The sequence below is a fragment of the Durio zibethinus genome, chromosome 5, assembly GCF_047325235.1.
Source record: "Durio zibethinus cultivar Kanyao isolate XHJ-2024 chromosome 5, ASM4732523v1, whole genome shotgun sequence".
Classification (NCBI taxonomy): domain Eukaryota; kingdom Viridiplantae; phylum Streptophyta; class Magnoliopsida; order Malvales; family Malvaceae; genus Durio; species Durio zibethinus.
The window spans coordinates 4,434,017-4,450,887 of record NC_143166.1 but is presented as its reverse complement, the minus strand read 5'-3'; the positions used below and the strand labels follow the sequence as shown (position 1 = coordinate 4,450,887).

Here is a 16,871-nt window from a genome sequence, read left to right as displayed (position 1 = left end):
GTAATAAATTTATTTAAAATTTGTTAGAGATTATAAATTTATTGAATATTAATTAGATATTACTTAAAATATTAAAAAAGTTTTGAAAAAGAAAAATTTTAAGAAAAAAATTTTTTATAAGTAAATTTGTATAATTATAAATAGATAAAATTTTTATAAAATTAAGTATAAAAAAATAAAAAATTGTAAGATTTTATATTTAGTAAGAATATAAGATATTCATATATTTATCGGTATCTATGTTTGAGTGAATTAAATAATATTAGATAGAAATGAGATAATTTAAATAAATATAATGTATTTATATATATATATGTATGTATTTATTTGAATTGAAAATATTTTTTAAAATTAAGATAGAAAGAATTTATGGGTATTAATTATAAATAATTAAATTGATTGTATGTTTATAATTTTTTATAATTAATAAAATTTTTTTTATTTATAAACATAAATCAATTAAGTTGAATCATGTTAAATTATTATATTTTATGTAATTAATTGATCATTTAATTTTATTTTTACTGACTTGATTGTTTAATTGATTAGAATTTTTTTGATCTAACAATATTTAATATAATGATTTAAATTTTAAAATTTTATATTTAAATTATAAATACATTAATTAATATAATATTTAAAGAATTATTTATTCTTAATATATCATCATCTAAAATTAATCATATTAAAAATAAATATATCATTAATTAATAAATTTATAATTTAAATATTATATTAAAAATTTTTAAAATTTAAATATCAAATTAAATATTTCACCTAATTAACCACCCATTTTATACAAACATCCCGAACCACGTCGGCCATTGTTCACAACTCAAAAAGGTCTTTCTCTATTTCCGTTTAGAGAACAAATATCAACAGATCAAATTAATTTAAAATGTAATGATTTACAGTCTTTTATTATTAGTTTGCATTCGAACTAATTTTTTTGTAGATGGTCTCTGATTAGCTGGGAGACTTGCAGGGCGAACAGACAATGAAATCAAGAGTGATTGGAACACAGTTCTATCAAAAAGAGCGCAAGTGAAAGAATTCGATCACACTAATAAAGATGGAAAGAAACGAAGAATCATCAGCTGATCCAGGAAAGCCCAAACAAATTCAGGTGTTATCCATGGTAAGGCAGAACGTTGCAGCAAGGTCTTTATCACCCCACAATAGCTAATAATAAGTGGAAAAGATGACAACAATATTGTCCGTAGAGTTCAGTTTACTATGGATTTTGGCATTGGGGAAATCAGCTTTTCAGAAGCTCATGCTTCTGATGACTTTTCCACAGCTTAGTGATTTTGATTTTTGTGATATGAACAGTACTGTGATTTATAAATATGGGTCAATCCATGTAACCAATCTATTAGAAGTATTATTTTTCCGTCTAAAGGTCGTAATAGACTTTTTACTTATTAGTGTTAAGTCAACGAACAATCAGAAATAATATAATCATTTTAACTTAGCGAAGTAAATATAAATTTACGAGTTCATATTAGCTCGATCAACTCACATTTTAAAATATTAGATTTGTTGATTTGTTATGTTTGAATGAACAGTTAATTATCAGTTCAGATCATCATTTTATCTTTTAAAGTTGATTTTGGACAATTTAAATTATCTAAAACCTTACATTTTTTAGATATAAATAGCACAACTTAAATACCCTTTAATTATCTTCTTCTTTTTTTTTTTAAACTTCTCGCTGATTTAAGCATCGAAACATAAATGTTAAGCTCATATCAATTTTTGTTATAAGCCATTCTTTTTCTTTTTCTTATAATTTCAAAATTTTACCTCTGAGAGACAGCTCGATACAAACACAATCCATTGCAACAAAATTAACCCACGATTTGTATATACCAACTCTCTGTAATTTGTAGGAGCAAACAAACTAAATGGTAAACAATAAGAATGTTGAAATATAGAGGATGAGTTGATCATCAAAATGATGGTTTTGGGCCAAAATGTCAAATGAAAACGATATTGAATATTGATCCCATAAAAAAAATGGGGAACAAAATTCAGAAGTAATCAATTTGAAAGAAGAAATGAGAAAATAAGACCATTGACCCCATATTAGAAAATTATCATCATGAGAGTGTTACCACAAAATCTGTAGCAAACTATTATTTTGTAGGAAAAACACCTCCTGGGTTCACAAAACCAGCAGAAGCTCAAAGTCTTGAAAGGAAAACTGCTGATTTGCTGATCCGACAATGTATCGGAATAATTTGAACAAGTTACAAAAAATTGGAGAAAGTGAAAGATGAAGGATCAAGTCCTAAGAAGAGAGAACCTTCTGAACCTCAGAGGTGACCTCTTTTGGGGGTTTCTCCGCAGGAAGATTAGCAAGAATACCTTTGCTACCATAATAATCAATAACCTGTATGTCAAACAATTGGAATTTGTTTATAAAGTCATCATGACAGAGGGAGATAAAAAAAATCCAAAATACAACCTTAGAAAAAGTACAGAAAACTTGAAATTGAATAAAGGGGGGCTAAAAGGCAATCTAAAATCGGTGGTTAAGCTCAAGTTTTGACTGTTTTATCACAAATATAACACGATAGAAGCACTAATTCTAGAATGCAGTTATTAAATCTCTATGAAAGGGCAAAAAAAAAAAAAAATCAGAGAGATACAGGAAAAGATCTGATCAGTTGGATAAAGTAAATAAAGACCATCTAAAACCAGAGACTTAAAAAAACATTAATAGTGCACAACCTCGCCTCTTGAAACAAATTTGCTGCAGATAAAACTCAAGGTGGAAGCTCCAATATTATAATGCAGTATGCAGGTAAATTATGAAAATAGAACTATACCTAGGGCAGGAATGTATGGACATACAAAAATGATGAGCCGTGGAAAAGGTAAAATTGCAATGACTAAAGAGTCAACAAATTCTATTATTATTCCACAAAGGAAAAGAGCATACCGGTTCAGTCTGCCTATGAAAAGCCTCCAGCCTTGACTTGAGAACTGCTGGGGTATCATCTTTTCTTTGTATCAAAGGCTCTCCAGTGACCTTCAGTGAACAGGAAGAACAAGGTGAGATAAAGGGTATAAGAAACCAGAAGCTGTGACTCCGGTTGTAGATATATATCAAAAAGTTCAAACAAATATGGTGATCAAATTTGAATATTCAAGTTTTAAAGTGCAAAGATCTATGCCAATGATTCCTAGGTCCAGTACGGTAAAGGAACGGGCAGAGGTCTTAGAAGTCCCAAATTCACATCCACAACCCCATTCTTAAAGAGTGTATCATCATATCCCAAAAAAACAACCATGGAATCTGCATATTCATCTTACACATGGGGTGAAAATTCTCAGAATTTTGTGACAATTATTTAAGATATTGATCCCAGAATCTTAATCCAGTATGAAAGCAATATTGATGGAGATAAATCGATTGCCTCAATCCTAATTAAATGAGACTTAAGCAAGAATTTTAATTGTATTCAAAAGAATGCATGTTATCTCCTTTTTTTTTTTCTTAATGAACTGAAAATTGTTTGCAAAGATGCAAAAGTACGAGGCACAGTGAGTTGAACATTTAGTTCAGGTGTCTAAAGTAATAGGGCTTGCAGATTCAGTCGAGACAAATAATCATTTTATAATAGAAAAGATGAATCAAAAGGATATTAAAAAAAAAAAAACACATACATCATCAACACCAGGAACTTTGGGAGGGGCAAATTTAGCGTGGTAGGTTCGACCACTAGAAGGATGTATCCAACGGCCAGTGATCCTCTCCTCCAATATGGAATCATCAATTGCAAAATTCAACACTTTGTCAATCTTAGCTCCCTGGTTTTGAAGCATCTCATCAAGCTGTATCAAAGATAACAAACATGGTTAGAAATTGACAGAGTATCAAAGCCAGAACAAAATTCAAAAAAATATAAGAAAGAAAAGGTGCAAAAGTATATTATTATGTAACATAAAAAGAAAGACCACCTTCTGCGCCTGGACCACAGTCCTTGGAAAACCATCTAAAATAAAACCTTTTTGGCATGAGGGTTTTTTCATGGCTTCATCAATTATCCCAACCACCAAATCATCAGAGACAAGTTCCCCCTACACGAACAAAACAGATGTACTAATGTTACAATCTGCAATTAGACGAATAGACAACAAGTTCCGAGCCTGTAGGAATTAGACAATGAGGGAGAAAAGTATTTACTTTATCCATAGCTTCTTTGGCCTTAATTCCAAGAGGTGTTTTGGCAGCAACTGCAGCTCTGAGCATATCACCTGTGGCTAAATGGCACAAGCAGTAGTCATCCTTAATTATCGGCGATTGTGTACCCTTTCCAGATCCAGGGGGACCTGCAGTTCATTAAATTTGTTAGTTCCATCATCCAATATACCTCCCCTTCCAAAAAAAAAAAAAAAAAGAGCAATTACGTTTGCATATCATTTGGCATTTTGGTTCAATAGAAATCTAATTGTGGCTTGAGGTTACATCATACAAATTGAACACAAAAGAAAACACAGAACAAGGGTTTGAACTTTGAACTGCTGTAACTAAATCCATATTCAAGACCAACAAGAAAAGGGTCCAACAATCATAAATGGAAACACAAAGCAAAATCAGCTAAATATTCCTACCACTAAAAATTAAACCTTCAGAACACTAAGAACAAAACTTTCTCCACAAAAAAATAATTAAACCCAAGAGACGAACCAATAAGAATGAGGCGTTTGTCAGGCTTGGAGGAGCACTTGAAACGACGAAGCAGTTCAGTCATGATATCAACGGAAGGAACATCCTCCAAAGCGACTGCAGAACTCGCCATTTCTTTCTTGAAAAGAAAATTGTTATTAAAGTAAGAAAACCAAAACCAAAACCCAAACAGAAATAGTCTATGCAGAGAGATTTTATATGAAGAGGAGGGTAGGTGGAACCGTGGAAGGTGTTGTGTGTACCTTCAAATTTTGGTGAGAAACGTTAGACGGTAAGACCATTTTTTTTGGTAGGTTGGGAAGTTTGGGTTGGCATTGCCTTGTTGGGGCGTTGGATCACTCGGTTTCTCCCTCCCATTTCCCACTATTTTTGTTTTCTTATGCTTTGTCCTCCTAGCGTGCTTGCCTTGGAATTACCGCTGTTGCCCTCTACCGAATTCTTTTGCCCCGGCCCTGCCCGATTTGTTTGGGGACTTTGGGGTGCATTTTTGACATTTTCTGTTCATTTTTTAAATTGAGAAAGTTTGAATTCAGCAGCAGGCCGTTTAGCAGTCAACCTCATGAAATACTAAAAATTTTAATACTTCCAATCAGTAAAACTAGTATTATTATAAAAAATAAAAACAATATAATTAACAGTAAAATAGTAACATTTTGTCACGACAAACTTACAGAAGAGAGAGTCAACTCCTTCATAAATAGATATTTGCGGATATAAATATAGATAATAATTTACGTATTTATACATATTTATTTCATTTATAATATAATTTTTATTAAAATTTTAAATAATGTTATTTTTATATTTTTATTAATATTATATTATCATATTTAATATAAAATTATTAATACTCTCAAATTTGATAATAAGTCAAAGAGATCTAGAACACATAATATTTTTAGGGTAATGTACAAGTAATTTTGTTTTTTGATATCACAAAGAGAAAGAGTGGAGATTTTTATAATATTTTATGTAATTTAAAAATTATAATTATAATAAAATAATATTTAATATATATCAAGAAGAATAAACTAATAAACAAGTCAAATCAATAACTTATAAATTAATATATAATTGAAAAAAATATTAATTATGATAAAATTTGAACTTGAAATTTAAAAATTTAAAATATATTTTTTAATTTCGTTAATACAAAGATGAGATTTAAAATTCAAAATTTCTCTTTAAAAAATTTTGGTTCAAATTTTGAAATTTTCCTCTTGATTTATGCCATTGAGACTTCATTTTATGATCAATACGAAAAGATTTTTACCGCAAAAATTCAGACTTAAAAGTTCATTGTCACTGAACATCTAAATGAATCATAGTTATAATAACGTAACTTCTATCAAAAACAATTTTATGTAAGGACTAATCAATGGGTCAGAACTTTGCAGACTGAAACTACGAGCCCGATCCATCAGCACGACCCATTAATGCAACAGTAGACGTGGCCAATTAATCATAGCCGTTGATGATTGGTGGCTCAAACAGCATCCACGCTATCTCCATTTGTAGTTACCGTAGCCAACTATTCCCCATCCTCGGAGTCCTTTAAGCTTTCCTCCGCCGTTGTTTCTGAATTTTGTAGTCGAGCTGAATCGCGAAGCATCGAGGCTCATCTGCGACATTTCACGCTATGGTACGCCCCATTTCCAACCTCTCTATCCTTATTATTTCTTTCGCCTTGCTATTTATTATTATTTTTTTAAGTTTTTCACTGACTTAGGATTTCTCTTCGATTCATAAGACTGTTTGATCGTGAAATTTTGTTTCGCGTTTAGTTCTAGATCCAATCTATTGATTTTTTCACTCCGTTGTTTTCCGTTTGGATGCGATGAAGCTAAAGGATAATGAGGGCACAGAAAAGAAAATTTTAGTTTTGATGGATCATATTGCTTTGATTCTAATTGCGAGAAGCTAAGCTTAGTGAAGCTGGATTGTTCTTTTAGGGTCATGAAATTATTTTTAGGGAATGCTAGATTTTAAAATGTTATCGTTCATTTGAAATAACCTCAGAGAAGGCACTTTAGGCAATTATTGACGAATCAAGAATTTTGTCGATTGCTTCAAAATTGGATGTGGCTGATATTTTGGCATCAAGGAAGTAATTTCTTCATTTTATTCTCAGCAAGATGGTTTACTTAAATTCAGATAGAAGTGGACTTAAGCTTTGATGGACTTACAAATTAGTAAAATCAAATTTGGTGGTCTTTTGTTTTTTTTTTTTTTTCATTTATTTTGGTTGCCACTGGCTGCAGTGAGAGTATTATTGCTACTCATTTTATTTGTTATTAGTTATCACTAAATAGGCATCCTATTGTCTTTTCAGTGTTCTGCTAGGACTGTTTTTATAGCCTTTTCTGAGGTCAGTTGCATCATGCAAACATGATTGTTGCTTCAGCTTTGCTATTGTTTTCTTCTCGAGTGTTTTTGAGTTATTTTTAGATTTATTTCTGATAATTAGATCATTTCATGGAAGCTTGGGGAAAAATATCTAATGAAAAAGAACAAAGAGGTTACTAATAAGTGTTCTTTCTTTGCACAGGCACCCACAAAGGGCATTCTTCCCTTGCAAAGGGCAGCTTTGTTCAAGTATAGCAGTGAGAGGTGGAGTCTAGGCATTAGGTCATTTAGCACTCAAGGTGCAACAACTGCTGGTGCTCCACAGCCTCCCCCTCCACCACCACCAGAGAAAACCCATTTTGGTGGTCTAAAAGATGAAGACCGGATTTTCACCAACTTATATGGGTTGCATGACCCTTTTCTCAAAGGTGCCATGAAACGTGGTGACTGGTATAGGACAAAGGATTTAGTACGCAAGGGTGCTGATTGGATTGTCAATGAAATGAAGAAGTCTGGACTTCGAGGACGTGGTGGTGCTGGATTTCCATCCGGCCTCAAATGGTCTTTCATGCCAAAAGTATCTGATGGCCGTCCTTCTTATCTTGTTGTAAATGCTGATGAAAGCGAACCTGGAACATGTAAAGACAGGGAAATCATGCGGCATGATCCACACAAACTATTGGAGGGTTGCTTGATTGCTGGGGTTGGGATGAGAGCTACAGCTGCTTATATCTACATAAGGGGTGAATATGTGAATGAACGTAAAAACCTTGAAAGAGCTAGAAAAGAAGCTTATGAGGCTGGACTTTTGGGCAAAAATGCATGTGGTTCTGGTTATGATTTTGATGTTCACATCCATTATGGTGCTGGTGCTTATATTTGTGGTGAAGAAACAGCACTTTTGGAGAGCCTTGAAGGTAAACAGGGGAAACCCAGATTGAAGCCTCCTTTCCCTGCTAATGCAGGATTGTATGGCTGTCCCACCACTGTCACAAATGTGGAAACAGTGGCTGTTTCTCCTACAATATTAAGACGTGGTCCAGAGTGGTTTGCCAGTTTTGGGAGGAAGAATAACTCTGGGACAAAACTGTTTTGTGTTTCAGGTCATGTAAACAAGCCTTGCACAATTGAGGAGGAGATGAGTATACCACTTAAGGAGTTGGTAGAGAGGCACTGTGGAGGTGTGAGAGGTGGATGGAACAATTTACTTGCAGTAATACCAGGAGGTTCATCCGTTCCACTTTTACCCAAGCACATATGCGATGATGTCCTGATGGATTATGATGCACTCAAGGCTGTCCAGTCAGGACTGGGAACTGCCGCTGTAATTGTGATGGATAAATCAACTGATGTTGTAGATGCAATAGCAAGGCTTTCTTACTTCTACAAGCACGAGAGTTGTGGACAGTGCACACCCTGCAGGGAAGGGACTGGGTGGCTATGGATGATCATGGAAAGATTGAAAGTTGGGAATGCAAAGTTGGAAGAGATTGACATGCTTCAGGAGGTAACCAAGCAGATTGAAGGGCACACAATCTGCGCTTTGGGTGATGCAGCAGCTTGGCCTGTGCAAGGTCTTATACGGCATTTTAGGCCAGAGCTGGAGAGGAGGATTAGAGAGCGAGCAGAAAGGGAGTTGCTGGCAGCTTCTGCTTAATTTCTGCTCGGGTTGCTTCTGGCACCTTTCTAGCTTTCAATTTGTGCCATTTTTCTTCCAAAATATGAAGTACTCTTGTGTGATTCGGCATTTATAGTTATCAATTTCCATTTTGTTATGTGAAAATATTCGCCTTCTGTGAAATTACGTAATCTGTTGTCCATCGTTTTGGTCTGTCATGCACAATATGCATACTTGCACCACACGCTAAATACAGGTACACATGAATGATTTCATGGAAAGGGGGAAAATGGTCTGTATTTGTAAAATGTGTGCAGATGAATAATAGAGATTTAACTTATTTCTTCTGATGTCCTTAAGGAATTTATTTGTTTTTCCCTTCACATCATCTTTTACTCTACCGTAGCACTAGTTGCCTTCTTTTGTGATCCCTAAAAAATATTTAATTACATTTTTGGTACCTGAACTTTGAGAAAATATACAAAACCTAAGGAATTAAAATGTAAAGTTTCACCTTGGACTTTTAAATTATGTAACATTTTAATCCAAATTCTAATATTGTTAACTCATCTATATAGTATCATTTTATTTGTTAAATAAAAATGTTAATTTAAAAAAAAAAATCATGCGGATGTTATATGACAAACAATAATTGACCGATTCTAGACAAATTTTACATTCAAGTAAAAATATATATTTTTATTTATATTGAAAAAAATTATAATAGTATGTGTGGTGAACACATAGCTTAATAATATTTGTCAAATGCTACATATATAAGCTGATATGGTTCCAGGATTAGAGTTTGGGTTAACTTGATACATAATTTGAAAGTTTGGAGTGCAAATTGTACATTTTAATTCTCTAGGTACCAATTTTTATATTTTATCAAAGTTCAAATACCAAAAGTATAAATAATTCCCCTAAAAAAAATGTCAAAAGAACTGTGTGTGTGTCTTTATTCTTTTTGGTAGTTAGTTTCTGGTTTCTATGGTCACTGGACCATGATTTTGTGAAATGAATGCTAAAGAAATGAGTTAAAAGAATGCTAAAGGAAGGAGACATGTGATACCCAAATCAGTTTAGTTTTTTTCAAGGGGAAAATGCCATATAGAACACAAGTTTAATGAGGCAGTGCATCCTTAGTCTTACATCACATGCATGACATGCAGTTCCCTATTTTTAGGACATGGACATGAGTAGGATAGCAAATGCATTAACATTTTTCTTACCCTTCGCATATTCTTACTGCCATATCGATCACTTCCACAGCAACCATGCGGTTATCATCTAAAGATTTTTGAGGGCTTGTCTCATGCCATGTAGGTAATTTCCTGTGCTAGTGGCTATTCTGGAATAAAATTGAAGTACCCAAAACTTGGAGGATAGGTGACTCAGTCATCTGGGGGTCTGTTACTGTTTTGTTTGCTTTCTCCTAAGCTGTACTTACCAAATTTTACTGTTTGAGAAAATAATGAATGTCTCTAATGTCTGGGTGGGGATGCTTGTTTCTCATAGCTTCCACAACATTTTTTAAAATTATTTTTGGTCTATTTGAGGAACATTGTTAATAATATCTGTATACTTTCTTTTTTTTTTGAACTTATAATGATATCTGTATTTTGCTATGTCATTTATCTGGTAACTGGCAAAAGGATAAAAAATGTTACCAGAGAATTGAAATAGAAATTGTACAATGCAGATATTGGAATGAGATGATCATGAAACTGACATGAATAGAATAAAAATATGCAGCTGCGGAAGAGCTTGAGTGGGTGTGTCAGGCCAAAGACTAGACCAGAAATAGTGAGCTCAACCTGCTTGAGGAGATCTGGATCTTCATCCTAAAAAGCTTGAGCTTGCTCGTTAACGAGCATGGTCCAATTCTTAATCCCAGTTTCTCAGATCCAGCTACAGGTTTGCTGATTAGACCATGAATGTCAGTTCCGACCGCCTACATGGTAGTCGTTATAATGGCTAGAACATGTGAATTTTCAACCCTTCTCAGCCCATGGGAGGCTTTGGTGAGGCACGGTGTCACTAGTCTTGATGTACCTAAATATTAAAGAAATGATTAATCCCGCGATTGGCTAGGAAGCCACCCAAATATTTTATGAACTAAACTGTGAAAATGGGTGATGTTGTCAAGTTTTCCATCAACATGATGCAGCATCTTTCACCAAAAATTTCCTTTTTGCCAACCTGATGCGAACGTCTCGACCTTCCTCCCCTTTACTTTTACCAAAATTTTCATTTTGATTCAGAAGAGTAGGATTGGTTTATTGTATTTGGAAGGCGGCTTCTTCTTAGCAGAAAATACCCCAAGTGATTTGAGGATAAGTGAGTAATTCTTTATCAGAAACAGTAGAAGCCTGAATGGGATGAAATTAAACAAAAAAAAAAGTCAAAAAAAAAGAAGTGAAAGCAAAGAAACAAGAGGAGATTAATTAGCAGTGAAGTTATTGGGTGGTCAAATTTAGAGAGCGAGTAATTTTGCTAGTTGTGGCTTTGATTTCACATCAACCATGCTGTAAAAGTTATCAAGTTATATTCTTCTTATTCACCTCAATTGAAATTGTGATTAGACAGATAAAGTAAATAACTAATGAAGATTTAGATAAAGATGAATATCTAATTATTTGTAAGGTCAAGGATAATTGATCTGAATAAAATTATCAAATTGATATAAGATTTCACGTAAAATCTGTTTCGAATTCATGAATGAATGATTTATTCTTAATTACATTCACAAAGACGTTACAGTACAAAATTCCTAGCATTTACCAGTTTTACAGTGCCAATGTTCCCCAGTCATCTTTTCTTCCACCTGCCAAATCCAGGAGGAGACTACTATTAGTGTTAAACACTTGCAAAGCTAAAATGATTAGAAAACACAGAGGACAATCATATAGCTATCAATGAACATGCCACAGCTTCTAGCAGCAGCATACAGACGAGAAATGGAGGACAATTCAAGTATATAAAGGCAGAAGACATTATCACTGGATTAGATTATTGGTGCCAGGAGACCTACTTCTAATTTTAATGATCAGAGTGTAATCTTTATTAACTGAAAGTAATTATTCGAGAAGAGGTAAAAAACCAGTAAGGATGTAGCCAATTACGTTTCATGCCACTTGCAATGAACACATAAACAGGTGAAGCAAGATATCTTACGGTTTAGAAGAGGCACTGCTTACTGGACTCCTCAATACATCATAGTGTCCATGACCATCATACAGGACTCGGATAGGATGTTCCTTGCGATACTCTTGACCATACTCGGATATAATTTTGAGGCTACCAGAATTCTTCTCCCTCATGTAAACTGTTATAGGGGCCCTGTGGAAGAAATGTATACATTGACAGATTAGAAAGTTTTGACATATTCAATAATTACATAGTAATTCCTTGAATTAAATTTAGTTATAATCCTATTCATCTGGTCGTCTCGCAAAAACAAAAACAATAAATCATTAGATTTTAAAATTCAGTTTCCTGAAAATAAGAAAGAGATTACAGGTACAGAGATTTGAATCTCAGACTTGTTAGATCTCACCTCTTAAAAATGACGATATAAACCGACTGAGCTATGACATAATCAACTATTAAACCTATTTGCAGTTGTGGCCTAAAAAAAGCAAAACTATTGATTATAAATCAAAATCCAATTTCTGAATAAAACACAATATCTTCTATTTATTGAAAGGGCAAGTCTAATAAAAGGAAACCCTATACCAAGTGGTAATGAAGAATTGAATATATCTTCTACTATATATACATATATGACTGCATGAGAACAAACACAAGCACACCGTCAGAAAGAAGTTTGAAGCAGAAAGCTACAAGAAAAGAAAACTCACTGTAGGACATGTGAGCACATGAGCAGCTCCGGTTCTCCTCCCCAACTATGAGGCTGCCGCATCTGCACAACATAGTTGTCAAAATCACCCTCAAGGAACCTGCGAAAGGTACGAAGATGGATTAAATAGCTTGGAGCCTTGCAGAATGGAAGCATAGATTCTACTCTAGATTTTTGACAATTTTATGCCAACAATGTCAAGTGTTACTTTCGATTTAAGTAAAAAAACAGACTTCATTAATGATTAAAACTATTTTTTGACAAAAAAACTGATCATCATATCCCAAAATCGTACCAAAAAAAACCTTACCATTCAGTGTCTGCCCGCCTCTTGATGAATTCATCTGCAACCTGTCAAAACATGTGATCTTTAATTGTAAGAGAAAAAATCAAAATAAAAGAAAATGACAGGAAAAAATTTTTTAAAGAAAGAACAGGAAAGGAAGCTGCACTTTGTTGAATGAGTGCCAAAAAGAATTAAAGCAAGAAAGGCTTTGCAACTAACACAAAATGAAAATGGATAGCACAAAAAACATATTCTGGCAAATGGTCCAAAGTCATATCGAAACCAGTAGCAGGTACAGGTAAAACCAAATGATGCTTGACGTAAAAGAACAAATGAGCAACTTGTGAAAAGTAGGAAACAGATGGATAAGAGAATATAAATATACTCTAGCTCTGAGCTCATCTGCAAGTTCTTTCTGCCGGCTTTCATTTGGAGACTGCTTCCCCCCTGACCTCAGCAAAGCACCATGAACTACAGAGCGAAACAAACATCTTCCATCACCAGGAATGCCTGCATTAAACAAGCTTATGAAATTAATTACATTCATGGTGCCAAAATAAAGAGATTTTATGCATACGGTCCGACTTTGACGAATTTGGTGCGTATTGAAATAGAAAGAACATATATTTCTGTCGATCATCTAATGTTTTGCATCACAACCAATCTACAAAACATCATCAAGAAGTTGACCAAAATGAAGAAAAATATTGAATTCTAGCATCCCAGAATTCCCTATAAACTAAAATGCTTATCAATGAATTACATGAATGCAATAGTCAATTTTTCTGTTCAAACATCCAAAAAAAAAACCCTTCGGCTTATTCCAAAATAATTGCAACAACCTCACAGCTTCAAAAGGTAAGGAAAAGGCAAGAGAAATGAAAACCCATTCTCAAACAAATTCACCAAGCAAAGTATCCAAAAAAAATTTCCTTTTTTTTTCTTTTAAAACCCAAAAACCATGAAGTTGCAGTTTCAATTTACAAGCAAAAGGTTTAGAGAAACACTAAATCGAAATTAAGGTGAAATGTTACGGATCCAAATCTCCTGTTTAGACATTCTTCTCTTCTCTTTTTTTTAATCATTAGAAAGGAAACTCTAAAAATCAATCCATTTATGGACACACACTTAGGTGTTTTTTGGGTGATTTTATGCAGTAAAAAAAAAAAAACTTTACCGATGAATAAAATTTGAGACACAGCTTGAAAATGATAAGAGCAGATTTGACAGAATATTTTTCAAGTTTGTGGTTCCATTGCCAATATTAGAGAATCCAATTCTCTTACAAGTGCTTCTAACCGTTGACTGTTATTCCCGCTAAAATTTATAACTACCATTCGTTCCTGCGACTTCAGCGTGCAGATAAACCAAAAAAAGAATCAGCAGTCATCAATTATTGTTGGTTTTTTTTATTATTATTATGAGATATTCCATTTTTTATATATATAAATTGGTGAATTGGTTTGTTTTGGGGTTTCTGTTTGATCCTTGTAAAAGGTGAAATCCTTTCTTTTACTACTAAAAATCAATAATTCTTCCAGGAGAGGAAGCTTTTTGTTGATTGTCATACTTTTGCAATATCTGGCTTGATAATGGTATGATATTTCTTGATTCAAATTGGGGTTTATGTAGTTTTATAGTTTCAACATAAAATTACACAAAATTCAGAAACTTCGAAATTGTTCTATCTAATATGAGATTGATATATTATTTTTCAAGCTTAATTGACTATGATTCATGCATCCGTTTTAAACGGTGGTGTTTAGTATGTTTGGATTTAAATTTAACTCCAACAACTTCTTTTCTAATCGTCAAATTGCAGCCTCCCTTGTAAGTAAAATAAAAATGTATAAGCATCACTTATAAACATTCTTTTGAAAATTTCTGGTATTAATTGATACGATAAGAAATTATAAAGAAATTTTTTTGTTTGTTTAAGCTTTTGATGATTCTCTAGTTGAATTCTAGAAAGATTGCATTTTAATTACAACGAAAACGGTAATCAGGAAAAACGAAGAAACAATAAACATTCCTAGTTCTCCATGCAAGCCAGTAAAAAATTTTCATTATGTGCTATATTAGCTATGTTTTTATATAAACTAATCTAACCAGGCCTCTTTGCTCGGATATTGATCTGATCAGGATTCTACAGCAACCACTAGAATGAATTCGAGACGACGTCCATTGCAAACCTGTGGAGTGTCGGCCTTCGCTATCGCTCACAAAGCTTGCATAAGGGCTCAAGACTTGAATGAAAAAGCTTGCATAAGAGCTCAAGACTTGAACGAACCAATAGGATCAATGGAAAAAAGAACTGTCACATTAGGCTCACTGGTTTCCTCTCTTGTTTTTGCCCTACAACATATCTGGTTAGCTATCTTTTTTCATGTTGATGATTGTATCTTAGCCCTCGAAAATGTTGTTGAGAGCGTTTTTCCACCATCAAGACATGTTTTCAACGGGGTTGATCAGCTTGCCCAAATCATAGAAACTCTGCCCGGAAAATTAGATGATGTTTTGGATAAATTTCCAGTGATGATCGATCAAGTTCCATTGCTGGATTGGGCATTAGGCCAGGCCATATCTTGGCTGAAGGTTTTAACATCTATATTAACTCACTGGGGCACAGGAAACACAGAGGAAAAAGAGATTGTTGTTGACACAGGCTACAATGAAAGCAATGGTGCATCGACAGCAGCAACTGATCATGAAGCAAAGAGCCCTGTAGAATCCCCAAGTCGAGTTGGCCTTAACAATAGGGAAGCATTTCCGCCTGTATCTGAAAAACCAAAAATTAAAGCAGAAATGGTTGGTGAGAGTAAGATAGCTAAGCCAAGTGCTGCAAAAGGAACGTACAAAGAAGTATTAGAGAGGGGAAAAACAGAAAATATAAAAAAGAAAGAAGCAAAAAGGGATGCATAGAAGGATGAGAATCCAGACGGTACTGATGTTGTGAAGATAGAAGCTGAGGACGAAAACATGCACCGAAAAATGATAATGATTCCATCTTAGAGTTGTTTGATTCTGGATGGCTTATGAAAAGTCCGGTAAATAACGCCATTGAAAGCTCACTACCGCGTTCTGTTTCATATACATGAGTACCTGCAATTGAGGGAACAATAAAGAATTCGGTTTGTTGTCATCCTCAATATTAATTATACTTGCAATGTTATGTACATTTCAGCAAAAATTTCATCCAATTGTCAGAATAGCCTGATTGCAACTGTTTTTCTATGCTATATAAACTTGTATACTAGCTGGAAACAGAAACTTTACGTACGTTCATTGTAAATTTAGGTTCTAAACTCAACGGAAATCTACAACATATGTAGCTTTGAGTGCTGTATCCTACCGTTTGCGTTACTAAATAGGAAGAAAACTGTACAGACATGAACCTGAAATGGGTAGAAACTGTATGATGATCACCTGTAAAAGAGAGTGGCTCAAGTACCAAGAATAAAAAAATGTCTGAAAGAGAGAAGCTGGAAACAGATTCCAATAACCTAATTTAGACTGTGGGAGATGGTTTGGCAAAATTATTCAGCTCTTGGCTCATAAAGAATGAATATATATATATATATATATATAACTTTAATTTTATTTAACAACCAAGATTTTAAATTAAGTAAATAAATTGCATGAATAAAATTTTAAAGTAAACAAATTGCAAGAACAAAAATCTTATGATAAATAGAAATAATAAATAAATCCTAGGATTATACCAGTTTCACCTTTTCAATCCTCTATGTTACTTTCTAATTATTAAACCAATTTGCTAATAACCAACATAATTGAAATTTAAATGAAGAATTAAAATGATAATAAAAAAATTGAAACGTTAATTTCGATTAAAGTAAAAAAAATTAAAATCAAATAATGAAGGAAAGAATAAAGAAACAATAACATAATAGAAAAAATCAAGTCGAAAAAAGGAATAATTGGAATTTGGAAGCATAGCAATCTGCATTTGAAATTAATTATCAATTCCCCTCCAAGTCCAAAGATGTTTTCTCTCAAAAGCATCACTCCAACGACATTAGTCCTGTCAACATGTACCATA

The 16,871-nt window shown here is 33.4% G+C and overlaps 4 protein-coding genes across 9 annotated transcripts; 2 read left to right on the top strand and 2 right to left on the bottom strand.

The window, feature by feature from the left end:
- Positions 1-2,061: 2,061 nt before the first annotated feature.
- LOC111282220 (adenylate kinase 4-like) lies at positions 2,062-5,036 on the bottom strand. The gene is made up of 6 exons (XM_089760702.1): positions 4,700-5,036; positions 4,196-4,341; positions 3,970-4,089; positions 3,676-3,843; positions 2,948-3,037; positions 2,062-2,395 (listed from the first exon to the last, which is right to left on the bottom strand). The coding sequence occupies exons 1-6, from the start codon at positions 4,809-4,811 to the stop codon at positions 2,294-2,296; spliced, it is 738 nt and encodes a 245-aa protein (XP_089616828.1). The 5' UTR covers positions 4,812-5,036; the 3' UTR covers positions 2,062-2,293.
- Positions 5,037-6,286: 1,250 nt separating this feature from the next.
- Positions 6,287-10,635, top strand: LOC111282492 (NADH dehydrogenase [ubiquinone] flavoprotein 1, mitochondrial). Of its 4 annotated transcripts, none has more exons than XM_022870603.2 (3): positions 6,287-6,341; positions 7,248-8,713; positions 10,419-10,635. In XM_022870603.2, the coding sequence occupies exons 1-2, from the start codon at positions 6,339-6,341 to the stop codon at positions 8,700-8,702; spliced, it is 1,458 nt and encodes a 485-aa protein (XP_022726338.2). In that variant the 5' UTR covers positions 6,287-6,338; the 3' UTR covers positions 8,703-8,713; positions 10,419-10,635. The 4 variants fall into 4 exon arrangements, with proteins under 4 accessions (XP_022726338.2, XP_022726336.2, XP_022726337.2 ...); XM_022870601.2 differs by lacking the exon at positions 10,419-10,635 and adding an exon at positions 9,990-10,296; XM_022870602.2 differs by lacking the exon at positions 10,419-10,635 and adding an exon at positions 9,936-10,296.
- Positions 10,580-13,946, bottom strand: LOC111281942 (OVARIAN TUMOR DOMAIN-containing deubiquitinating enzyme 4-like). Of its 3 annotated transcripts, XR_016342121.1 has the most exons (9): positions 13,846-13,946; positions 13,197-13,321; positions 12,836-12,876; positions 12,527-12,625; positions 12,223-12,294; positions 11,841-12,005; positions 11,448-11,490; positions 10,866-11,035; positions 10,580-10,718 (listed from the first exon to the last, which is right to left on the bottom strand). XR_016342121.1 is itself a non-coding variant. In XM_089760699.1 (8 exons), the coding sequence occupies exons 1-7, from the start codon at positions 13,868-13,870 to the stop codon at positions 11,475-11,477; spliced, it is 543 nt and encodes a 180-aa protein (XP_089616825.1). In that variant the 5' UTR covers positions 13,871-13,946; the 3' UTR covers positions 10,640-11,035; positions 11,448-11,474. The 3 variants fall into 3 exon arrangements, 2 of the variants coding, with proteins under 2 accessions (XP_089616825.1, XP_022725499.2); XM_089760699.1 differs by having other exon boundaries at positions 10,640-11,035; XM_022869764.2 differs by lacking the exon at positions 12,223-12,294 and having other exon boundaries at positions 10,647-11,035.
- Positions 13,947-14,270: 324 nt separating this feature from the next.
- On the top strand, positions 14,271-16,300 carry LOC149518698 (uncharacterized). Its single transcript, XM_089760698.1, has 2 exons — positions 14,271-14,406; positions 14,954-16,300. The coding sequence occupies exons 1-2, from the start codon at positions 14,404-14,406 to the stop codon at positions 15,731-15,733; spliced, it is 783 nt and encodes a 260-aa protein (XP_089616824.1). The 5' UTR covers positions 14,271-14,403; the 3' UTR covers positions 15,734-16,300.
- The last annotated feature ends 571 nt before the right edge of the window (positions 16,301-16,871 follow it).